This window comes from Diaphorina citri, unplaced genomic scaffold (assembly GCF_000475195.1).
Source record: "Diaphorina citri unplaced genomic scaffold, Diaci psyllid genome assembly version 1.1 scaffold107, whole genome shotgun sequence".
Taxonomy (NCBI): domain Eukaryota; kingdom Metazoa; phylum Arthropoda; class Insecta; order Hemiptera; family Psyllidae; genus Diaphorina; species Diaphorina citri.
In genome coordinates, this window is record NW_007377544.1 from 300,955 (window position 1) to 316,712 (window position 15,758).

Below are 15,758 nucleotides of genomic sequence, written 5' to 3' on the forward strand. Positions count from 1 at the left end.
TTGTTCTGTTACATTATTTCCTCTTAGTGTATCAACAGGTGGAATACTTTGAGGCTTATTCTGATCATAAATTGGAACACTTTCTAATACTTGGGTTTTGTTTGAACTCTCAGTTGCCAATGGATTTTCCAGAGGGGGTTCCTGAATTTGAAGTGTCTGAGGCATTGATTGTTCAACTATTTGTGGGTTTGGTTGTACATTTTGTGGAGCTGGTGGTTGTGTAATTTGTGAAGTTGGTTGAACAGTTTGTGGAGTTGGTGCTTCCACAATTTGTGTGGTCGGTGGTTGTACTATTTGCGGAGTTGGTGCTTCTGTAATTTGTGGAGCTGGTGCTTGTACAATTTGTGGAGCTGGTGGTTGTACAATTTGTGGAGCTGGAGGTTGTACAATTTGTGGAGAAGGTGGTTGTACAATTTGTGGAGCTGGTTGTACTCCGAACAAGGTCGGTTGTTGTACAACTTGTGGTGCACCTTTGGGTTGTGGTTCTATTTTAAACCAAGTGTTGCTTGGTTGTCTCATTTCAATTTTCTGACTGGGTAATCTTTTGTTGGATCCATTTTTCATTTTTATTTCACTAATGACTGCTCCGTACTTTTGAATATTGTCCTTATTGACAGCGTATGAACTCATTTTTGAATTGTTTGTTGGTGCTGTTGTCTGAGGCGTTAGAGTTTTGCTGGCAGGTGTATCGTTTGTTACTTTGGGAATAGTTGCAGACTCTTCAGTAAAAGTTAACAGACTAGTCACGTCGAATGGCGTGGGAGGCTTGTTTATGATTGTAACTGGTGATCTTGGTGAACCTTTAAATAGTTTTTCTAATCTTGGCGTTTCGTCTGTGACTTTAATGGAGAAAATAAAACAAGAGAGAAAATATTAGAAAGCAGAAGCAGATGTTTGCAATAAAGCATCAAACTATGAATAGTATGAAGTGGATATGTACATTGAAATGTGAGTACAAATCGTTTCTTCTATTGTTCTACCTAAGTTAGCAAGCAAGTTTTTAGTGCTTTATTATAATTTTTATTTGTAAAATTCATTGTAAATTGCTCAGAAAATAAACGCACTATTAAATTATGAAGAAATAAATAATACACACGATATGGTAGGTATTTAAATCAAAAGCCCATGTTTTGAGTCTAACATATCTATGTACATATTATGAATAGGCTAAGAAGCGGAAAGCAAAGCAGTTAGAGTACTTACCATATGTTTGATTACCATAGGATTGTGTGAATGGTGGTATGGGCGAGTTAGAATTGAAAAGCGTACTCTGGGGTGAAGCCCACCCTCTTGGTATTTTAGGTTTATAGACGTCCCTATTACTTTTCGGCCAACTTGCCGTATTAATAGGGCCAGGTAGGGAGGACGGAATGGGGGTAGTACCTAGAAACAAGATACCACACATACCCCATGCTCCATGTCATGTACCAATGCCAATAAGAGAGATTTTCGACATCTTTAATCCCTGTCTGTTTAGCTTAATGTTACAGAAGAGGCACTAGGTCTTGGGCATCGTCTAATATCTTTAGGTCAGATTTTCACTTCAATCTTGGCCTTGATGCTTAGCGTGTAAATAAATAAAATAAATCATGAACAATTTTCTGTTTCTTAAGAGTGACAAATTCATTTTCCTTTAATTATTTCCATGGCATTATTCAGTTGTTTAAAGTTATGTTTGTTCTTTCAAGACACTGTATGTAAGACTTTCAGCTATTCTATGCAATTATCAAAATGGCGACAACCCCAAGTGACAGCTTGTCATTTCTATATCAACACAGACATAACTTTGACTTCAATCTGGGCTACACCCCCAACGTAATAGTTTGCTTAATATCAAAGTCATCGCTGTTGGTATTAGAAGCAGAAAAGCAAAGAAGCAGCAAAGGAAAGCGATAGCCTATAAACTTAAATTCTACAAACTTACAAACTATAGAAAGTTTGTTAATCGTATGAACAAGCTTTGTTATGAAATGCCATCACTTACCGCGTTGACTATATTCAAAGGTCGGAGCGACTACAAAACCTCGTGGCTCAATGTCGGCAAAAGCAGTGTCTACAGAACCGGTTTCTAATGCAGCTTCCCAAGGAGACTTTAATAGAAAGTTGTTAATCGTATGGACAAGCTTTGTTATGAAATGCCATCACTTACCGCGTTGACTATATTCAAAGGTTGGAGCGACTACAAAACCTCGTGGCTCAATGTCGGCAAAAGCAGTGTCTACAGAACCGGTTTCTAATGCAGCTTCCCAAGGAGACTTTATCAATCGAACTCTAGGCTGACTTAGTCGTTCCTGAACACAACAGCGAAGGATATGTTAGAGAAAATTACATCTTTGTTATTGTTACCATCAGCGGATAAGGATTTAATCAAACCACCAAATCGATCTTCAAAGATGACTTTTACAATTTTTGGCCCTTGGTGGGAAATGAAACGGGGTCTCCTGCTATGACCTAAAGCTAGGGATTTTTTTTGACCATTTTTCAAAAGTGGAATTAATAAATTAGTGGAATTATAAACCACGATTTTCAAATTTCAAAACCCTCACATGGTGGAAAATGAAACGGGGTCTCCTGCTATGACCTAAACTAGGGATTTTTTTGACCATTTTTCAAAAGTGGAATTAATAAATTAGTGGAATTATAAACCACGATTTTCAAATTTCAAAACCCTCACATATGTACTCACTTGGACTTCATTCATCTTCTGCACTTGCTCCACGCGTTTGGTGTTCCCCGGTAGATAGGACGGGGGTGGAGGGGGTAGCTTGTTGCTCACTGCTGGAGATGAGGCCACTCCTCCACTGTTAGATGTGGAGAAGGTGGAGGTGTTGGTTTTGACATTCTTCTCGTCCACTATCCACTTCTCGGATTTCTTTCGACGTTTCGCAAAGAGTTCGGCTCCTAAGGAAATATCCAGGATTAGATTTACCATCCGATTTTACAGAAATAAAGAATTTAGCCTTAAAATCAAATTTACAAAAAAAATCATGTTATATTCCTGTAAAAAAATAATGTAATGTAAATGCAGTTTGTGTTATTATGTCACAACTTTGGTACTCACACTGCAGCATTGTAGGATTTTCCCAATATCTCAATAATCCTAAAAACCAATGTTTACCTACCATGCTGGCACTGGTCGCTATGCGCATTTATATGTCATAGCTACTCATTTTCCTCACGAGGCTGAGTGGGCCCCGCAACAACCAGTCACGGAATCAATCATTTGCATGATGCAAATTTATTAGGTTAAATCATATTACGTATGTTGACGCACCCTACTGAAATAAATTCATAACAATATTGGTTTTCACAAACGGTAGCATTTTTTTTTTTCAACACAACGGAAAAAGTACAACGGCCTTTTTTAAAATAAAGCTTTAAAATAAATATATCTTTCCATGTAGAAGTGTTTGAAAAAAAATTGCAGTGCCCTAAATAATAGATATTAATAAATATAAATACACATTTTATTAATAATTTTGTTATAATATTTAAATGAAAGACAGAACTCATTAGACGTCGATTTTCGTTGAGCAATAAATCAACAATATTTCGATAGCATGGTGATTTGGAGATTTTAGTTATGAAGGTCATAGTTGTTAATTTATTATCTGTAGTTTTGTGACTCATCACAATCACACTTACATATTATAAAAAAATATTATAAATAATATGCACATTATATAATTATAAATATAATTGAAGACTTACCTCACTATTTGTGTTATTTGTGTACGGATTTGGTAAGTTAGGATTTCTGCCTTCCCCTGGAAGAAATGGAAATAGTTTTTCACAACACACAAAATTAAACAAATTTTATTGTTGGTACACGAAATATAATATTGAAAATAAATTAGGACGGGGCGAGAAAATGAGAACACTGGGAGAAACAAATGAGACCGGATTAGAAATCAATCGAAAGTCAAAGATGTCACTCAATAGAAAATAGACAATCTGTACGGGTGCCAAGATATTTCTTAGAATAACGACGGACGGTGCCTCATGATAGGAACAGCGGTATTAGCGACATGTGAAATCAAATTCAATGCATCTATTGATCCCCTCCCCCTCCTGCCGCCATAGTAACTGAACGAAGTGAGCTCCAAGTTATAACTCGATGTTTCATTCAACTTGTCCATAGCTTTTGAACGGAGAGTCCGATTTTGATGAAATTGCCAAACATTTGTTGATAAAAGTTTGTTCATAAGACCAACGGGTCTTAAGAGCTGAACGAAAACACCCAATAAATTCCGATATTCCGAGAGCAAAGAGAGATAAAAATATATTGGAAATGCCCTATCGAAAAAAGATATAATTATATTTTCCACTTTCTATTACCTAATCTTGGGCTCATTTTCCCGAGAAAGTATGATAGAATAAAATCCCCACAGGAGATAGATAGAAATGTACGATGATGAATTATTTCAACAATTCAAATTTGGGGCTAAGGGATTGCAGTGCTGTTCAACTGTTCTTCATTTTTACTCTATTGATTATAATCAATATTATATTGATATAGGATTGTTTATTATAAATTATTTATTTGGCACATCCTCCCTATTATAATTAGCGGTGATAACGACACACAATTATTTGCGAGTTATGTGTATGTATTCTATACAATAATATACAGGATGTTTTACAAGTCTTATGTTGGATTTCAGCAATATTTATTCAGTCATTAGAACTCCTGTTAAGCTAACAGCCAGTGAAGTTCCATTTAATTTGTATTGGCTTAACAGGGCTGTTAAGCTAATGGGCTGTTTGAGGCTGGAAAGAAGGTTGGATCAACAATTCAAATTAAGGGATTGCCGTGCTGTTCAACTGTTCTTCATTTTTACTCTATTGATTATAATCAATATTATATTGATGTTTATTATAAATTATTTATTTGGCACATCCTCCCTATTATAATTAGCGGTGATAACGGCACACAATTATTTGCGAGTTATGTGTATGTATTCTATACAATATTCAATAATATACAGGATGTTTCACAAATCTTATGTTGGATTTCAGCAATATTTATTCAGTCATTAGAACTCCTGTTAAACTAACAGCCAGTGAAGTTCCATTTAATTTGTATTGGCTTAACAGGGCTGTTAAGCTAATGGGCTGTTTGAGGCTGGAAAGAAGGTTGGTGAAATCTACCATTAGGTAGGTACCCCTCAACTTTTGAGCAGCTGGAAATTTTTCACTTCTGATTGATATTAGATAGCGGCCATCTTCAATTTTCGATATTTTCATATTTAAATAATGAACAATTTTCCGTTTCTTAAGAGTGACAAATTCATTTTCCTTTAATTATTTCCATGGCATTATTCAGTTGTTTAAAAGTTATGTTGGTTCTTTCAAGACACTGTATGTACGACTCAGCTATTCTATGCAATTATCAAAATGGCGACAACCCCAAGTGACAGCTTGTCATTTCTATATCAACACAGACATAACTTTGTCATTTCAATAGAGACATAACCTATGACACTCTATGCATTATACAGGAGATAGGGAGGTAAGATGAGAGGAGAGTAAGGAAAAAGAGATAAACTGAGAGGAAGGGCACATACCAGTGGCCGAGAAGGAAAATTCTTCCCAAAATTCCGATTGGCAGACATAACCTATGACACTCTATGCATTATACAGGAGATAGAGAGGTAAGATAAGAGGAGAGTAAGGAAAAAGAGATAAACTGAGAGGAAGGGCACATACCAGTGGCCGAGAAGGAAAATTCTTCCCAAAATTCCGATTGGGTGCAAATTTTATCAAAACCAAAAGCTTTCAAGAATAAAATTATCACTGGAAAAACAAACTAAATTCAGTGCACAGGAAAAGGCAAAGGAGAAGACTAGAACTTATTATTTAGAATTTCTCTTACCTTCATGTACCCATTTGACTGAGCGTTTCTTCCTATTGACATACATGGATTGTCCTTTACTCTCATGGTTGCTGATGTCAGTGAGGGATTTGGAAATACGCCGCGCTAAGTTAACCTGATCCTCCAAGGTGGGATGGTTAGGGGAGTAGAAGCTACTGCTGGTATAGAGTTTCTCTGAAACAGGAAAACAGTAGCAATAGAAGAATCGGACAGAAATAAAATACTTCCCTATAATGCACTGAAAAAGAGTGATGGAACAAAAGAAACGTGTTTTTTTTTTTCTTTTTTTTCATGATTTTTGTGGGCATTGCAACAATGCAAGACTTTTTAGCATATCATTTTCCAAAGTCTCTCCAATAAGTTACCTTCGATAACCCAAGGGAACGCCAAAACTAATCAAATTTGCCTTATGTACTAGAGGAAATTTATCTCAAGAATTGCACGAGAAGATTGGTCGCATCCATCCATACAGCTACCAAACGGCCTTTGACATAACTGACATCTACGAATATTTAAGGTATCAAGTATTGGTGCCTATGGATTAGAACTTACTATCTTTTATAATAAGCTCATCGCTGTCTGGTGCTGGCGTGAATAACTTGTCCAAATCAATTGGTTTTGGAGGAACGCAAGAGAGAAAATATTAGAAAGCAGAAGCAGATGTTTGCAATAAAGCATCAAACCATGAATAGTATGAAGTGGATATGTACATTGAAATGTGAGTACAAATCGTTTCTTCTATTGTTCTACCTAAATTAGCAAGCAAGTTTTTATTGCTTTATTATAATTTTTATTTGTAAAATTCATTGTAAATTCCTCAGAAAATAAACGCACTATTAAATTATGAAGAAATGAATAATACACACGATATGGTAGGTATTTAAATCAAAAGCCCATGTTTTGAGTCTAACATACCTATCTATGTACATATTATGAATAGGCCAAGAAGCGGAAAGCAAAGCAGTTAGAGTACTTACCATATGTTTGATTACCATAGGATTGTGTGAATGGTGGTATGGGCGAGTTAGAATTGAAAAGCGTACTCTGGGGTGAAGCCCACCCTCTTGGTATTTTAGGTTTATAGACGTCCCTATTACTTTTCGGCCAACTTGCCGTGTTAATAGGGCCAGGTAGGGAGGACGGAATGGGGGTAGTACCTAGAAACAAGATACCACACATACCCCATGCTCCATGTCATGTACCAATGCCAATAAGAGAGATTTTCGACATCTTTAATCCCTGTCTGTTTAGCTTAATGTTACAGAAGAGGCACTAGGTCTTGGGCATCGTCTAATATCTTTAGGTCAGATTTTCACTTCAATCTGGGCTACACCCCCAACGTAATAGTTTGCTTAATATCAAAGTCATCGCTGTTGGTATTAGAAGCAGAAAAGCAAAGAAGCAGCAAAGGAAAGCGATAGCCTATAAACTTAAATTCTACAAACTTACAAACTAATAGAAAGTTGTTAATCGTATGGACAAGCTTTGTTATGAAATGCCATCACTTACCGCGTTGACTATATTCAAAGGTTGGAGCGACTACAAAACCTCGTGGCTCAATGTCGGCAAAAGCAGTGTCTACAGAACCGGTTTCTAATGCAGCTTCCCAAGGAGACTTTATCAATCGAACTCTAGGCTGACTTAGTCGTTCCTGAACACAACAGCGAAGGATATGTTAGAGAAAATTACATCTTTGTTATTGTTACCATCAGCGGATAAGGATTTAATCAAACCACCAAATCGATCTTCAAAGATGACTTTTACAATTTTTGGCCCTTGGTGGGAAATGAAACGGGGTCTCCTGCTATGACCTAAAGCTAGGGATTTTTTTTGACCATTTTTCAAAAGTGGAATTAATAAATTAGTGGAATTATAAAGCACGATTTTCAAATTTCGAAACCCTCACATATGTACTCACTTGGACTTCATTCATCTTCTGCACTTGCTCCACGCGTTTGGTGTTCCCCGGTAGATAGGACGGGGGTGGAGGGGGTAGCTTGTTGCTCACTGCTGGAGATGAGGCCACTCCTCCACTGTTAGATGTGGAGAAGGTGGAGGTGTTGGTTTTGACATTCTTCTCGTCCACTATCCACTTCTCGGATTTCTTTCGACGTTTCGCAAAGAGTTCGGCTCCTAAGGAAATATCCAGGATTAGATTTACCATCCGATTTTACAGAAATAAAGAATTTAGCCTTAAAATCAAATTTACAAAAAAAATCATGTTATATTCCTGTAAAAAAATAATGTAATGTAAATGCAGTTTGTGTTATTATGTCACAACTTTGGTACTCACACTGCAGCATTGTAGGATTTTCCCAATATCTCAATAATCCTAAAAACCAATGTTTACCTACCATGCTGGCACTGGTCGCTATGCGCATTTATATGTCATAGCTACTCATTTTCCTCACGAGGCTGAGTGGGCCCCGCAACAACCAGTCACGGAATCAATCATTTGCATGATACAAATTTCTTGACCCCGTCGGGAATCGAACCCGGGTCTCCCGCGTGCAAGGCGAGCGCAGTGACCACTACGCCATGGGAGCTGACTGTAAAAAAAAAAAAAATGGTTTGGACATGAGATCATCGTTTACCTTTTCCTTTGGGACCATTCAAGTCCCGGACCAAATCAAAACAGATCTCCGGACTAAGGCAGGGATCAGTAACGTAGCCTTGTTTCTTTAGACTTCGGATATCTTGCACTTGTCCTCGGGGATCAGTGACCAATTTCAATAAGTGTTTGTTCGGTGAAGGACTCTGGAAAGAAATCAAATTTATTAGGTTAAATCATATTACGTATGTTGACGCACCCTACTGAAATAAATTCATAACAATATTGGTTTTCACAAACGGTAGCCAGCAGAAATCCGGAACGAAGCGACGGATTTCGGCTAGTAATAAATAAATATCAGATCAGATCTTACCTCTATTTTGTTAGGATAAGGGGCATTGTCCACGGTGATTTCTTCCTTCAGCTTCTGATTCAATTCATTGGCAGCATCACTGATATACCAGCATCTGATATACCAGCATCACAAGGATTTACCAGCATCTGATCTGATATTTATTTATTACTAGCCGAAATCCTTAAGGATCAGATCAGATCTTACCTCTATTTTGTTAGGATAAGGGGCATTGTCCACGGTGATTTCTTCCTTCAGCTTCTGATTCAATTCATTGGCGATCTGAAAATACAATATTTTTTTTACTGTAGGAGTTGTTACAACTATGGTTACTGTTATACGAGTATATTAATTTAGACATATTTTAGAACATGACAGTGTAAAAGTACGTTGTATATCAACAGTAGAACTTCCTTTGGCACAGCGATATCTTTCGCGACATATTGAAAGTTATTTTCGCGGTGAGTAATTTATTAGATCAGATCTTACCTCCATTTTGTTAGGGTAAGGGGCATTGTCCACAGTGATTTCTTCCTTCAGCTTCTGATTCAATTCATTGGCGATCTGAAAATACAATAATTTTATTTATTGTAGGAGTTATTACAACTATGGTTACTGTTATATATTAAGTACGTTGTATATCAACAGTAGAACTTCCTTTGGCACAGCGATATCTTTCGCGACATATTGAAAGTTATTTTCGCGGTGAGTAATTCACATACCATGCCTATCTCACAGACACAGATTCGTATAAGTTTAACTCATCCTTTGGGGAAAACAGACACGGAGAGTAAGTAAGCATTTTTTGGTACAAATAATAAAAATAAAATACCAAATAAGGCACTATTTACCTGTAAGCTTTTCCACAAGTGAAAGATATTAATGTCAGAAAAATAAAATACCAAATAAGGCACTATTTACCTGTAAGCTTTTCCACAAGTGAAAGATATTAATGTCAGGTGGAAGGGACTTGGGTCTCTTAGTGATTTCTTCCAAATGAACAATGAGTGAGTTGATTTCACCCATCACATCGTCTTCCTTTATATTAAGGAAGGGACTTGGGTCTCTTAGTAATTTCTTCCAAATGAACAATGAGTGAGTTGATTTCACCCATCACATCGTCTTCCTTTATATTAAGCTAAGCAGAACATAAACAAACCCATGGGTTAAACAGATTAGTTCACTCAGACAACACACACTATTCTAGAGTTACATCTCAAGTTAAGGGACCTTTCAATACTGCTGAGGTGGGCGCACTTCTTCCTAGACACACTATGAGTGTTTTTCTAATAAACCCCTTAGTATCCAGGGTACACTTTCTACAATAAAAAAACAACTAACATTGAAAGCAAAGGTAAACTAATGCAAAACTAAAGCCGATGTAGAAAATACTTTGATTACCGCGCTTGTCTATGTTTACTCTAATGCCTCAATTCTTCTGATTCCAATTAATCTAGGAGATTCTAGGGTGATCGGAAACGACTCAGGTAGATTCTATTCTAAAAGAGTACAAGATACTAGATTCTATGAACAAGAGAGAAATATAAAGTTACTCACCTCTTGGCTTGATGACTCCGTGTCTTGAGTTTCCTTAGTGGCATCCTCTGTGTTCTCAGTACTGGATAGTGTGTTTGGTTTCCTTGCGTAGAAGTTGAGTAGATCTGGCGTGCTCTTCGTCTGTAAGAAGTCCGTGGTGGTTTTCACAGGTTCCGAAGTTTTCCAATAATCACTCAGCTGTTCGGATAGACTCCGAGGTTTCCCATTAGATTTCCACACGTTGTCTTTACTGAGGAAATCATATTTCTCTGGCATGTTGGTGTGGGAGCGTTCGATGTCGTCTGGAGTTGGAAGCAACTGAAACAATGTCGCGCGAGAGAGAATATTTTATTTTGAGAAGAGAAGAACCGATACAGAATGTAATACCAGCTTCAACAATGACCCCCTTTTTCTCTCCACACACACGGAATATGAAATGAAAGAATAATCTTGATGTGACCAGGGTGGGGGAGTCAGGGTCTGCCAGTTCGTATCCATTTCGTGGCGTTAAATTTTCAAATATGCATTTTATTTTAGTACTTAAAGTATGAAAATATGTATAATTATATATTACAAAAAAATATGTATGGACGTACGTAATTCTTCTCTTGTAGCTGGATAGTAATAAAGAACATTATGCCAACACATAATTATAACGTGTGTACCAATGCAATATGTTTAGATAGTGGAATAGATTGGCCTTATAATTTTGGACAGATAAGTGAATGTGTTAACATATGAAAACAAAATGAATTTTCCTTCTTCAGATTCATGGAAATCCCAAATCTTTGTCCGAATCATACGGAAATCATAGAGGCTGAATCTAAACATTATTCTGTTCTGTACATCGTTTTTCATTTAGATTAACTCTTTATTATATCATTTCTCTCTCTCTCCCTTCCTCTAATATTTGGCGCGTGTTTACGATTTCGACTTAAGACTAAGAATTATTCTGACCACAACTATAGCATGTACCTATATATTGAACGAACAAAATAAATTCTATGTTTCAACTCGACCATTTTGCATTTAGCATTTTTGTCATTGTCTGTCTAGGTATGTTTGTTCCGGAATAACTTTCGAAAGATTTGTCCAATTTCGATCATATTATGAAATTTCCCAATAATGTTAATAATACATGACGTCTTGGTGGCCTGTTATCAAGTATGGACCTCAACTATGTACATGTAGGTACATTAAAAATAGTACATACAGTAAAGTGTACCTACATACATCATATATGGTCCTTTACGTGACCTATGCATGTTCTTTGAATCAACAATAATATAATTCAAGTGAAGTTGAAATAATTGACCACATATGGTTATTGTTGTATGACATCATGAATATAATATTGATTGATATATGTACCTACATACATAGGGGAAATACACTATGTGCAAAATAGCCTTACTTACAAAATCAAAGTACAGGGAGTTTACAGTCTTCCACAAGGCTGGGTTTCTCGAAGATCCCATGTATAAAAAGGCCGAGACACTCTTCATTGAAGATCTTTAGTAGTCGCGGATATTCAAGAACTCGTAACTTTATAATTCGTTCTCCATGAGAGAGATTGATATTACTTACGTTACCTTCAGTTCCTACATCATCTTCCAACAGCATAGCATCGTGTGAAGCTACTTGTTCTATTTCATTGATAATTTGATTCTTACCTTATCTTCAGTTCCTGCATCATCTTCCAATAGCATAGCATCGTGTGAAGCTACTTGTTCTATTTCATTGATAATTTGATTCTTACCTTATCTTCAGTTCCTGCATCATCTTCCAATAGCATAGCATCGTGTGAAGCTACTTGTTCTATTTCATTGATAAGATAATTTGATTCTTACCTTATCTTCAGTTGCTGCATCATCTTCCAACAGCATAGCATCGTGTGAAGCTACTTGTTCTATTTCATTGATAAGATAATTTGATTCTTACCTTATCTTCAGTTGCTGCATCATCTTCCAACAGCATAGCATCGTGTGAAGCTACTTGTTCTATTTCATTGATAAGATAATTTGATTCTTACCTTATCTTCAGTTGCTGCATCATCTTCCAACAGCATAGCATCGTGTGAAGCTACTTGTTCTATTTCATTGATAAGATAATTTGATTCTTACCTTATCTTCAGTTGCTGCATCATCTTCCAACAGCATAGCATCGTGTGAAGCTACTTGTTCTATTTCATTGATAATTTGATTCTTACCTTATCTTCAGTTGCTGCATCATCTTCCAACAGCATAGCATCGTGTGAAGCTACTTGTTCTATTTCATTGATAATTTGATTCTTACCTTATCTTCAGTTGCTGCATCATCTTCCAACAGCATAGCATCGTGTGAAGCTACTTGTTCTATTTCATTGATAATTTGATTCTTACCTTATCTTCAGTTGCTGCATCATCTTCCAACAGCATAGCATCGTGTGAAGCTACTTGTTCTATTTCATTGATAATTTGATTCTTACCTTATCTTCAGTTGCTGCATCATCTTCCAACAGCATAGCATCGTGTGAAGCTACTTGTTCTATTTCATTGATAATTTGATTCTTACCTTATCTTCAGTTGCTGCATCATCTTCCAACAGCATAGCATCGTGTGAAGCTACTTGTTCTATTTCATTGATAATTTGATTCTTACCTTATCTTCAGTTGCTGCATCATCTTCCAACAGCATAGCATCGTGTGAAGCTACTTGTTCTATTTCATTGATAATTTGATTCTTACCTTATCTTCAGTTGCTGCATCATCTTCCAACAGCATAGCATCGTGTGAAGCTACTTGTTCTATTTCATTGATAATTTGATTCTTACCTTATCTTCAGTGTTGAGTGAACTGAAGAAATCATTTAGGAAAACAATCCGTAAGGGCCCCCGAGCATCCGATCTTTTATGTTGAACATTTCTACCCAATTTTCTCAAGAAAATTTCTACATTATGGCATTTGTTGCACATTGCATATACATATTATTTCCAGGCGTTCATAAAAAAGACATACCGGTTGGATTGATTTCCTTGAAATAATTTGGAAGTTCTTTACCCTTCTTAGGCCCCTTTTGGATAAACAAATTTTTCTTAAGCGAAATGTTGTTAGTAATTAGTTCCAAAAAAAGATCATGTTGATTTCTCGCGTCTTTGTAAAATTCTCTCAATACTTTCCATTAGATATCATCAAACAGTTTACTGCTGATTTACGCAAAACTCAATTTTCATCTTCTTGAATAAAACCCTTGAATTATTCTAATGTTCACAAAGATTAGGAAGTAATGTAAACAGAGAGGATGATACGTGTAAGATATACTTGAGAACAATATTCTAATATAAAGCGTGCACATTGTACGGGTGACCGATTTTCATCTTCTTGAATAAAACCCTTGAATTATTCTAATGTTCACATAGATTAAGAAGTAATGTAAACAGAGAGGATGATACGTGTAAGATATACTTGAGAACAATATTCTAATATAAAGCGTGCACATTGTACGGGTGACCTTTCTGTTAGTAAGCTGATTAAAATACACACACCACAGTGCTGGATGACGATACTCCTATTGGTGACTCTACGTCTAATGTGAACCATTGAATTTTGAGTCAAATATTGTGATTAATACCCTGTGGGGGTGTGTTGACCCTGGAAGTAATTCAGTGTCACTGGAATACGTACGACACACATCAGTGCCTGGCAAAAGACATGTTTATTATACTGCTTAAATGCTCGCAAGATCTTGTAGGTAATTGGTAGATGGAGGTTGTAAATACAGCTTGTTGTATGATGACTTTGAATAACAACTCAAGATAGTTGATAGCTAGGATACAAAAGTCTCCCTGCAGCATTAAATAAAGCATGGCCATTCTCTACCCTCCTTCACTGTATTACTGAAAGAGAGCCAAAATACACGACGAAAAAAATAAAAATAAGACGAAACCTTTTTGAATTTGTTTGTAAAAAAATATACGGTCAAAAATTTACAGTTTTCTCCCCTAATAGTTTGTCATAGTAAAAATATTAGTGCGTTGATTTTGCGAATAAAAAAATTGCGGAAACTAGGTATTAGCGAGTGAAAGCGTGTTGTTATTTGTGGCGAAATTTTTACGTTATTGTTCAACACGAGGAGTGAATTTTCTTGCTTTGAATTTTCCTTGAATTTTTGTTTAATTGTTATTTCTCATTTATTTTTCTGTAGATTCCCTCTGTGTGTGCTTTCTACGCATGCGTCGGTCTTTCTCTAAGAAAATAATTTTCGAATAAAATGTCAAGCAATATTTTGATTCCTTTGCAATTGTACTTTGTTGGAATTAACCTAGGACTAGTACCTAACTACCTACACATTAAATAATTCCCCATAGAATCAGAAACTTTTATCAAATGATTACATATCATTTTCGCTGTACTCAATATCTACTCATTTGTAAATGGTTACATAATTTTACAAACATGACAAAGCATTTACAATTAGAAGGGATTACCCTACTTGAGCCCTTCTTCAATAAAACACTTCATTTGTATAGTATGTATTTATGCCCAGGGCAACTTTTCCCTAATGACCTAATGTATGTATTTTTGCACAGAATAACTACTTTCCCCTAACCTAAGTCTCCACAACGAGGACCATAGACCCTGAACCATTGACCCTAGTCTAGACCCTGACTATCGACCCTGGCATCAAAGTGTCCATAACTGAGTCTGGAACCTCCTGCCTTTTTTAGATACAGTTGAAAAATTATGAAAAATGTGTACCAAACCATCGACTTTTGCAGGAAAAATACATAGCTTCATTTTCAGCGAGCTATCGACCCTGGCATCAAAATGTCCATACTGAGTCTGGAACCTCCTGTCTTTTTTAGATACAGTTGAAAAATTATGAAAAATGTGTACCAAACCATCGACTTTTGCAGGAAAAATACATAGCTTCATTTTCAGCGAGGGTCAGGGCTATGGGCCATTGCTCTCGTGGGTCGACGGTCAGGACTGCGTTGTAGACGCTTACTAATACTCGGAATTTCAGCTCTCAAGTAGGAAAACTATTCCTTTAGTTTCATGATTTTGATTTCGTAATACATAGTCATGATGAACGGATTCCCAAACGGATTCAACGGTTTCCAAAACGGTTTCAACGGATTTCAAAACGGATTCAACGGGTTCCAAAACGGTTCCACGCGTACTCGAAGTTTATTTCGTAGTAATAGTAGCGATGTTATATTCGAGCGGGGGTTTCGTCCTTCCGACCGTCATGATCCGGCTAAGAAGGAATTCCTCAAGACTTTGGCCACACAGATGTGGAGTGGACCCTTGGTAAGTGTTTCGTAATAATAGAGTTAACTTCCAAACTTAGTACCTACAAATCCCCACTTTATCATTTTTCCAGCTGATCAAGTTTAAAGTTTTAAACGTAACATCCGAATGCTTAGTTTTCTCAGCCAAAGCGCGTCCTAGACTGCGCGAAGGT

At 36.6% G+C, this 15,758-nt stretch overlaps 1 protein-coding gene and 1 long non-coding RNA gene across 4 annotated transcripts; both read right to left on the reverse strand.

The window, feature by feature from the left end:
• Positions 1–9,266: 9,266 nt before the first annotated feature.
• LOC113465446 lies at positions 9,267–9,668 on the reverse strand. Its single transcript, XR_003390159.1, has 2 exons — positions 9,630–9,668; positions 9,267–9,342 (listed from the first exon to the last, which is right to left on the reverse strand). It is a non-coding gene; the product is annotated as an uncharacterized LOC113465446 (long non-coding RNA).
• A 143-nt stretch (positions 9,669–9,811) lies between these two features.
• Positions 9,812–13,112, reverse strand: LOC103524605. Of its 3 annotated transcripts, none has more exons than XM_026819967.1 (3): positions 13,040–13,112; positions 10,336–10,632; positions 9,812–9,916 (listed from the first exon to the last, which is right to left on the reverse strand). In XM_026819967.1, the coding sequence occupies exons 1-3, from the start codon at positions 13,073–13,075 to the stop codon at positions 9,824–9,826; spliced, it is 426 nt and encodes a 141-aa protein (XP_026675768.1). In that variant the 5' UTR covers positions 13,076–13,112; the 3' UTR covers positions 9,812–9,823. The 3 variants fall into 3 exon arrangements, with proteins under 3 accessions (XP_026675768.1, XP_026675769.1, XP_026675767.1); XM_026819968.1 differs by lacking the exon at positions 13,040–13,112 and adding an exon at positions 12,438–12,526; XM_026819966.1 differs by lacking the exon at positions 13,040–13,112 and adding an exon at positions 12,165–12,235.
• Between the last annotated feature and the right edge of the window lie 2,646 nt (positions 13,113–15,758).